Source organism: Bubalus kerabau, chromosome 23, assembly GCF_029407905.1.
Source record: "Bubalus kerabau isolate K-KA32 ecotype Philippines breed swamp buffalo chromosome 23, PCC_UOA_SB_1v2, whole genome shotgun sequence".
Taxonomy (NCBI): Eukaryota; Metazoa; Chordata; class Mammalia; order Artiodactyla; family Bovidae; genus Bubalus; species Bubalus kerabau.
The window spans coordinates 19089148-19099281 of NC_073646.1; the positions used below are offsets into that span (position 1 = coordinate 19089148).

The following is a 10134-nucleotide window of genomic DNA, read 5'->3' on the forward strand; positions in this document are numbered from 1 at the left end:
TCAAAGCCTTTGACTGTGTGGATCACAATAGACTGTGGAAAATTCTGAAAGAGATGGGAATACCAGACCACCTGATCTGCCTCTTGAGAAATCTGTATGCAGGTCAGGAAGCAACAGTTAGAACTGGACATGGAACAATAGACTGGTTCCAAATAGGAAAAGGAGTACATCAAGGTTGTATATTGTCACCCTGCTTATTTTACTTATATGCAGAGTACATCATGAGAAACGCTGGACTGGAAGAAACACAAGCTGGAATCAAGATTGCTGGGAGAAATATCAATAACCTCAGATATGCAGATGACACCACCCTTATGGCAGAAAGTGAAGAGGAACTCAAAAGCCTCTTGATGAAAGTAAAAGAGGAGAGTGAAAAAGTTGGCTTGAAGCTCAACATTCAGAAAACTAAGATCATGGCATCCGGTCCCATCACTTCATGGGAAATAGATGGGGAAACAGTGGAAACAGGGTCAGACTTTATTTTTGGGGGCTCCAAAATCACTGAAGATGGTGACTGCAGCCATGAAATTAAAAGATGCTTACTCCTTGGAAGGAACTTTATGACCAACCTAGATAGCATATTCAAAAGCAGAGACATTACTTTGCCAACAAAGGTCCATCTAGTCAAGGCTATGGTTTTTCCTGTGGTCATGTATGGATGTGAGAGTTGGACTGTGAAGAAGGCTGAGTGCCAAAGAATTGATGCGTTTGAACTGTGGTGTTGGAGAAGACTCTTGAGAGTCCCTTGGACTGCAAGGAGATCCAACCAGTCCATTCTGAAGGAGATCAGCCCTGGGATTTCTTTGGAAGGAATGATGCTGAAGCTGAAACTCCAGTACTTTGGCTACCTCATGCGAAGAGTTGACTCATTGGAAAAGACCCTGATGCTGGGAGGGATTGGGGGCAGGAGGAGAAGGGGACGACAGAGGATGAGATGGCTGGATGGCATCACTGACTCGATGGACGTGAGTCTGGGTGAACTGCGGGAGTTGTGATAGACAGGGAGGCCTGGTGTGCTGCGATTCATGGGGTCGCAAAGAGTTGGACATGACTGAGCAACTGAACTGACTGACTGATTGCTAGTTTTGCTTTTTCTTCATTTTTCAGAATACATTTTTTAAATTAAAGTATAATTTACATACAATGAAATGTCCCTGTGTTACGTGTACAGATCAATGAATTTTGACATGTGTATTCACCTGTGTAACTACTATGGCAATTAAGATATAGAACATTTTTTATTTCCCCCAAAAGTTCTGTTGTGCCCTTTTGCAGTCAACTCCTAGACTCCAGTCAATTGCTAAATTGCTTGTCATCATTGAAGAATAATTTCCCCCTTTTTAAAAAAAAGAACTTGATGTAAATAGAATCAAAGTATTAATTTGTGTGTGTCTGCTTTCTTTTTTTCAGCACATGTTTTTGAGATTCATCTGCATGTGCCAGTAACTTGTTCCTTTTACCTGTTGAGCAGTAGCTTTTACTTTAAAGCTTTGAGAATCAGAATTTGATGTTTTATTTCTTTCCTCTACCTTTGCTTTTGCCAACCATCCCCTTTCTATTTTCAGTGATTGCTGAGCACAAAGAGTATCAGTGTGCTCTTTTATCCTGAAAAAACAGAGCTCAAACCAGGGCTTTGAAGCAACCTAGAGGAGTGGGATGGGGAGGGAGGTGGGAAGGAGATTCAAGAGGAAGGGGACATATGTATACCTATGGCTGATTCATGTCGATGTTTGACAGAAACCAACAAAATTCTGTAAGGCAGTTATCCTTCAATTAAAAAATTAATTCATTAAAAAAAAAAGAGCTAACAGCCCTGTGCCCACCCCCCTGCCCACAAGTATGCTGCCTAGACACTTCTAGGGATGGTAGTGAGTGTCTGTCCTTAATCATTTTCTGGCAGCTTCCTTTCAGTTAAAAAAGGGAAAACCCACAGATTCACAGTTCCCTGTCCAGTGGGGATCTGGCCACTGGATTTCCTGTTGAGGGGTCCTCAGACATCTGCAAGGGACTGCTCAGGCCTTATGTACTGAGTGACTGTGTTCAGATGGCCCTTAATGGACTCACTGTGTCTTTCAGGACAACCCTGAGAAGACAGCAGCATCAGAACGAGGGGACTTCTACATCACAGGGGACCGAGCCCACATGGACAAGGATGGCTACTTTTGGTTCATGGGAAGAAATGATGACGTGATCAATTCCTCAAGGTCAAGTTGTCTATACTTTCCTTCTTCCTTTGAAGCTTCATAGGAGAGAGGAGGACCCTTGAAAGAGTTTTTTTTCTCTTCCAGCTACCGGATCGGGCCTGTTGAGGTGGAGAGTGCACTTGCTGAGCACCCAGCTGTCCTGGAGTCTGCTGTGGTCAGCAGCCCAGACCCCATTAGAGGGGAGGTAACTAGTCCAACCAAGAGCATTCCCTCCTGGTTCTGTACCTACCAGCACCCAGCAGAGTAACCTGAAAGGCCCAGGTTCCCTCATATCTCACTCCATCCAGGTACTGCAAAGCCTGAAATGCCACCATCAGACAAATACACATGTCTCTTGGTTAAGCATTGCCTTCATGTCTTTGAGGATACAAATACTCTCCAGAGGGACACCATGGGAAGATATAAACACTTTGGTGTCAACTGGACATGGAACTGGATCCAAAAGGGGCTATTAGATGGAGATGTTGGTGGCAGGTGCAGGCTTTGTCATTCACCCTGTCCAATAAAAGGTCCTTTTCCATTTGCAGATGAGAGTATAGTGAGCACGCCAAACATGGTCACTGCTGGCTGTGACCTGGTAGGGATAGCCAACTTGAGGGATGACAAACTAAGTATCCCAAGTGACCTTGATATGTCAGATGTGCTCAGTCACTCAGTCATGTCCGACTCTTTGCAGCCCCATAGACTGTAGCCTGTCAGATTCCTCTGACAATGGAATTTTCCAGGGAAGAATACTGGAGTGGGGCACCCTTTCCTACTTCAAGAGATCTTCCCAACCCAGGGACCAAACCTGCATTTCTTGTGTCTCCTGCATTGGCAAGCAGATTCTTTACCAGTAGTACCATCTGGGAAGTCCATGATATATCAGAAAGATGAGCCAATTTTAATAAGCTGGCCTTTCTCAGGAAATATGCAAATACCTTCCAATGGGTCCCAGAAGAAGGGACAGTATGAGAGAAATAAACTCATAGGCAGACCTATGAACTTTTCAGTGGCTATAAATCCAGCATAATCCTAAAGTATAATGTAGTTACTTTATGAAAGTTAGTACAAGATCAAGCTACATCCTCAGAAGCCTCAGGAGAGAGGAGTGATTTGCAAAGTCTGGACCCCGGACTGCTCACAGCTGCATCTTCTGGAAGTTTTGTTTAAAATACAGATTTCTAGACTTAAAGTGAGACTTGTTGAATCAAAGTGATTGGGATGCAGCCTTAAGGAGTCTTCATTTTGACCAGAAGCCCCTAGCCAAGTGATTCTGATACCCACCAAAATTTGAGACCACTAATAAACAGTGAAGGAGATGAGAGTCCCATCTATGAGGTACAGAAATTGTACCTGGAAAAGTATGCCTAGTCCTGCATGCCCCAAATTAACTGGGGCTGTGACAAATGCCTGTGTGTTCAAAGTTAAGCCAGGTATAGTGCTCAGACTAAAACCTGGCACATAGAAACTGTTTGATAAATGCTGGGTAGTTTTAACAGTAAGAGAAGGCCCTTCCTAAAAGCCAGATCTATCTGCAGCTGAAGTGGTATGAGATGCCCACCACTGGAATGTGTGTAAAGACAATGACCCACTGCTGAGGGTATTGTTGGCAGAGTTGTATGCTGGCCTTTGAACTCTTCCATGAACTCTTCCATGGTTTCTATCTGAAACCATGTTCTGTTGTGTCTGAGTTTGGGACTGTTTCTTGTCCTTAGCAAGAGGCAACCTGCAAGAAAGATATGGGCAGAGAGAGCCAAGGTGCAGAATGTCCAGGATGTTTCAGGATGCCGGAAACAGCTGTGCAGCAAAATGCTTGCTGATTGCAAATACTCATACATGCAGTCTCAGAAAGACCCACCACCCCTTGAAAATGGTATAAAATTTCCCCCAGTCCTGCCTCTCCAACCCTATTCCTAGCTGCCTTCCTAGTTAGGAAAAGACTTCCCTGATGGCTCAGATGGTAAAACAAATCTGCCTGCAATGCAAGAGACATGGTTTCAATCCCTGAGTTAGGAAGATTCCTGGAAAAGGGAATGGCTATCCACTCCAGTACCCTTGCCTGGAAAATTCCAGGGACAGAGTATCCTGGTGGACTACAGTCCATGGAGTCACAGAGTCAGCCACAACTGAGTAAGCACATACAGGTACACTATGAGCCCTAAGGAGTCTGTGAAACTCCTCTCTCCAAAGTATTGTCATCTTAAGAGAAGCATGTTGGCTTCTAACAGTGTCATTTCATGTATGGGGAAGAGTTTTGTAAATAGGACTCTAAACCACTCTATAAAAGCCATAATTCCCAATAATTACTCCCAATAACTGATCCTAAAAAGGCAGACAACAGAAAAAAATTGGTGTCCAATTTGCTGGCCAACTCAAAGGCACTGGTAAAAGTTTCATGTTGAGCTGGTAAATGTAAGCACTTATTCACAAGGCTAGGTTAAAGAGAAAAGAGTTGTTATATGGGGACTGATTCTTTGTTTTTTCCTTTGGTTTTGGTTTTTTCAACAGGTGGTAAAGGCATTTATAGTTCTTTCTCCAGCCTATTCCTCACGTGACCCAGAGAAACTAACCCAAGAACTCCAGGAGCATGTGAAAAGGGTGACTGCTCCATACAAGTACCCCAGGAAGGTAAACATCTGGAAGTTCTAGGACTTGAAAAGCTGGGAAACCAAATGGGTATGTGCTCCCTGCACTCCTACTCAGGGCCAGGCACTAGGAGTGTGAAGACTGAGTAACTCTGGCTGCTGCTTCATCCATTTCTCCCTGTTTCTTCACTGGGCCTTCCTTTTAGCACACTGTGTGCCCTCCCTAAGAATTGGCACAAATAAGATTCAATGGGTGGCACCGAAATGCTTCTGGAAAGTGCCTGTATTCCAGGCCAGCTGTTTTTATTGTTGCCATTTGGGGAAAACAGGAATCATGGATGCTTTCCAATGACATGTCAGAGGGTAATGATTCTTTCAGGACAAAAGTCTTGCTGTGAAATGATAATTGTAAAAAGTTTTTTGTTTGGTTTTTTTTTATGGTCACTAGATGGCCTTCATTTCCGAACTTCCAAAGATGGCTTCTGGAAAGATTCAAAGGAGTAAATTGAGAAGTCAAGAGTGGAAAAATGAGAAGCAACCCCAGGAAGGTCCCACAAGTCACTGAAACTTCCAAAGGAAGTGGTGGGATCGCTGGTTAATCCCCACTTGGAGCAACATCCTTTCAACCCTACTGAAATCAAAGGCTTGTAGTCTCCAAATGGGCATCCTTAGCATCATTGGATGACCCTGGAAGAAAGCAAAGAACATCATTAACCACCAGTTCAGAGCCACTGCCCTGTCTAGCAACTGTTCGGTGGCTTAACTTCCTCATCTGTCTGGAGGTATCCTCAGTAGCTGCCCACTGGTCTTACTTCCTAATAAGCTTTTAGCTAGCCCTCCAAAGGACAGGTCACCAGAGTGTTGGGAGCACTTGTGATCTTACTGCCAGGGGCAGTGTAACCACTTGACCCTTTTGATAAAGCTATTTGGTAATCATATCCAGGGCCACAAAATTTAATCATATCTTTAGTTCAGAAACTCCATCTTTGGAAATCACTACAAAACAAAATACTCAAGAGATAGTTACTGTATAATTGTTTAAGACAGTGACAAATTGGGGGGAAAATTAATGCCTAAGTAATAGGGTAATGATTAACTAAATTGTGGTAGATTAACTCAATAACATGTTTTATAGCTGGCCATTAAAAATATGTGTTGGGAAAAACTTGGGCTACATTCATTTTGTCAGAATAAAAATAATATATGTATAGTGGGGAACCACAACTTTCTATGATATAGGAAAATCTACAGAAGAAAAAAGTCTGGAGGAAGATACACTAAGTGTTAACAGAAATTTTCTTCAGTATTGAAAATAATGGATGATAGATTTTTCCTTTCCCTGCATTTCTTTATTTTCCAAGTTTTTCAGTGAGTATATTTAAATCTTTTAATGAAAAAAATTATTTTACAGAAATGATCACTGAATATCACACTCTGCCTCATATCTTGTTCTTCCTCCGTATACAAACACATCAACTCCAAATGCTAGCATGCTGTCTCACCCAGGAAAAATACAGGGACCTGAAGTCATGTCTCAGAAGCCCAGAAATGGAAAGGGTGGCTCTGGGCAGCTGAAACCAACCATGCAGAGAAGAAGCAGGTGGAAAGTGATCCTAGTGCTGCTGCCTGACTCTCAGCACTTTCATTCACTCATTGATCAATGTTTATTGAGTGCCTACTCAGTCCTGGACTGGGGACACACAAGGATGAGCAAAGCCAACTGGTCGTCATCTGTATTAGTCTGCTTGGGCTTTAATAACAAAGTACCATGAGCTGGGCAGCTTTAATGAAAGAGATTTATTTCCTCAGTTCTTCATCCTGTAAATCCCAGATCAAGGTGTTGGTAGGATTGGTTTCAGTCTGAGGCCTCTCTCCTTGGTTTGTAGATGGCTACCTTCTCATGGGTCTTCACATAGCCCCTTCTTTGTGCATGTCTGTATCCCAATCTCTTCTTATAAGAACAATAGTTGTATTGGATTAAGGACCCAAATTCATGACTTCATTTTAGCTTAATCACCTTTTTAGGCCCCCATCTGTGAATACAACTACCTTCAGAGGTCTAGGGGTTAGGACTTCAGCCTATAAATTTTAAGGGGACATAATTTGGCCCATGACACTGTTGTAGCCACACGTTCCAGGAAACAAAATCACTCAGAAGGACAATGAAGATAGTGGAGTGCAGTTTATTACACCGGCGGGCCCAAGGCAGAGTCTCCTCTTAGCCAAGGACCCCGACCAGTTTTTGTGAAAACCTTATATACCCTAAGTGTACATGCCCAAACCCACCTCCCCAAACTCCCTGAAACTGGTCTGAACAAAGGAAAAGAAAGATACAGTCAAAGATAACCCGTGATTCATATGCCTTAGGCCTAGGTAGTTAACAGTGGACAATTATCAATAGGCCTGTGGTCATACCCCAATAAGCATAATAGAATTTATGATTCTATTTGGTTACACAGATAATTAGGGTATTCTTTTAGATGATGGAGAGTCTAGGTACGAGCCCTGGGGCTCTTCCATCCAGGGGGTCTGGTTTTCCAGTTGGTATGTCATTTCCATAGATACTGGGCATATAGATCAAAGTCCATAGTCCAGCCCAAGATGGAGTTCTGCTTTCAAGACGGAGCCTGTTCTGTCTGTTTCCTCCTTCATTCCCCTCTCTTGATGCTCTTAACTCATAGTATGATCATCATTCATAGGTATATATTGCACCCTAGCTCTCCGACCACCAATTTGGGAGAATGATACCAACCTTTGGGTTACAAAGTTCATAATACATTGTAAAATGCAGGGTCCACAAAGCAGAACTATCAGGGCAACTATAACAATGGTAAATATAGTTTTCCACCAATCACCCTTCACCCAAGATAGGACCAAAGTTCAAAAAGGAATATTATCATCAGACATAGCTTTTACCTGACCTTTCATGTCATCTAGGGTGGCTGATATATTGTCAGATAAATCAGGAATATATACACAACATTCAACTTTAATTATAGCACAGGTCCCTCCTTGTGCCGAAACTATGGTTAGTCTCAAGATGATACTGGCAAGTCCTTGTAGCAGCAGTTGATTGTAGCGCTTCATCTCTTTTTCTTCTTTAAGGTGATCTTGGTTTCACGGGAATCAGTGGGGTACTTATGTATAGTCTACTTGGCATCCTCGGGGTCTGCATGGTATGCTCTCTACACCCTCACATGGTGGATCCAGGGAGTGACACCTGCAACTTTACTTGCTGTAGGGGTGGTTAGAACAGTATATGGACCCTTCCAATGTGGGCCACCTGATCACCAGGCACAAATTCATGAATCTGTTCCCCAAGGGGGAATGGCACATTTTCTTGTACAAACTTAGTTACCTGATTTATTACGTTACCCAGTTGTTCCATCTGCTGTGAAATCTCATCCCCCCTTACCTGAGGCAAATTTGTTGACACCTCTTTTATCATGGGAGGGGATCTCCCATACACAGTTTCATATGGAGAATAGCCATGGGACCATGGGGTCATCCTGAGTCTGAGCAGAGCCATTGGAAGCAAGTCCACCTAGTAGCAGTCTCTATGATCCATTTGGAGAGCGTCTCTTTAAGTGTCCGATTGGTTCATTCCACCATCCCAGAACTCTGGGGCCTATATGCAGTGTGTAGTTTCCATTTGATATTTAGAGTTTACAGACGTGTTGAATTAAGTCAGCTACTGTTGGGACCAGACAATGGCCCTGCCTTAGTAGCCGACTTAATTCAACAGGTATGTATGTAAACTCTAAATATCAAATGGAAACTACACACTGCATATAGGCCCCAGAGTTCTGGGATGGTGGAATGAACCAACCGGACACTTAAAGAGATGCTCTCCTATACTGGTTGGGTGGAGAAGGCAATGGCACCCCACTCCAGTACTCTTGCCTGGAAAATCCCATGGATGGAGGAGCCTGGTAGGCTGCAGTCCATGGGGTCGCTAAGAGTCAGACACGACTGAGCGACTTCACTTTCACTTTTCACTTTCATGCATTGGAGAAGGAAATGGCAACCCACTCCAGTGTTCTTACCTGGAGAATCCCAGGGATGGTGGAGCCTGGTGGGCTGCAGTCTATGGGGTCGCACAGAGTCGGACACGACAGAAGCGACTTAGCAGCATACTGGTTGGGAACCCGAATCTGGGGATTATTTCTTGAAGCAGACAGTGAGCCACTTCATTTGCTTTTTCAGTTCAGGTGGGGAAGGCCTCCACCCATCCTGAAAGGTAAATACCATGACCAGTAAATAACGATAGTGTCTGCGGGGTTTCATCTCAGTAAAGTCCACTTCTAAATGTTCAAAGGGGAGAGTGCCTTTTAACTGTATTCCTGGAGGCTTTTGTTTATGTCCAGGGGCAGCATTGACCTGTGAGCAAGCAGAACAGCTCCAGGATTCCATTCTACATAAGGAGGAACGTCGTAGAATTAAGAAATATTTTTAAATTAATTCTTCCATTCTGTCATGTCCCAAGTGAGTTTCCTGGTGTACCTGAGATACCAGTGTGGGGACTAATGCCTTGAGTACCAGTAACCTGCCATCCTGCAGTTCCCACCAACCTTTTTCATTTTTGGTGGCCCTTTCTGCTTCAGCCAGCTGGTCTTGGGCCAGGGTATACTGTGGGAGAGTCAGAGTTAACTCAGGCATTGTTGAGAGTACAAAGGTTCTAATAGATCTCCCACCAGCAGCCCCAAATTTCTCAGCCGTATGTTTTGCAGCTTTATCTGCTAGTCAGTTTCCCCATGTTTGTGGGGTGTCTTCCTTTCGGTGACCCCAACAATGAATGCATCGCTGCTACCTTTTCAGGTTCCCATACAGCATCTAACAGAGTCAAGATTTCTTCTTTGTTTTTAATATCTTTTTTCACTAGATGTCAAAAGGCTTCTCTCCTTATATAGAGCCCCATGTACATGTAGAGTGGCAAAAGCATATCTGGAGTCTGTGTAAATGTTTGTCTTCTTACCTTTTGACAGCTGGAGGGCCCAGATTAGAGCATATAGTTCAGCCCATTGAGCAGACCAGTGTGATGGCAGAGAGCTAGCCTCAATGATGGTTTCTTCCATGACTACAGCATATCCTGACAGTCACTGTCCTTGTTTTACCAGGCTGGTGCCATTGGTGTACAGGACCAAATCCGGGTCTGGGATTGGCTGGTCTCTCAAGTCAGGTCTGCTGGCATAAACTTCTTCTAGTATTTCCTTGCAATCATGTGAGGGCCTTCCACAGGAAGGAGAGTGGCCAGCTTCAGGGCCTGACAAGGCTCAATAGTAACATGGGGGTTCTCACATAACAGTCTCTGGTATTGAGTAATCCAGGATGTCAACAGCCATTTAGGGAGGGTCCCCTCGCAA

The 10134-nt window shown here is 43.7% G+C and overlaps 1 protein-coding gene across 1 annotated transcript in view; it reads left to right on the plus strand.

Moving 5' to 3' along the window:
• Window positions 1-6321, plus strand: part of ACSM5 (acyl-CoA synthetase medium chain family member 5) — a 29396-nt gene extending 23075 nt beyond the window's left edge. The window contains 4 exon segments of the mRNA XM_055561540.1: window positions 2077-2204; window positions 2289-2388; window positions 4695-4814; window positions 5220-6321. Of these exon segments, the coding sequence (XP_055417515.1) occupies window positions 2077-2204; window positions 2289-2388; window positions 4695-4814; window positions 5220-5336 (465 nt within the window). The 3' untranslated portion in view covers window positions 5337-6321.
• Window positions 6322-10134: the final 3813 nt, after the last annotated feature.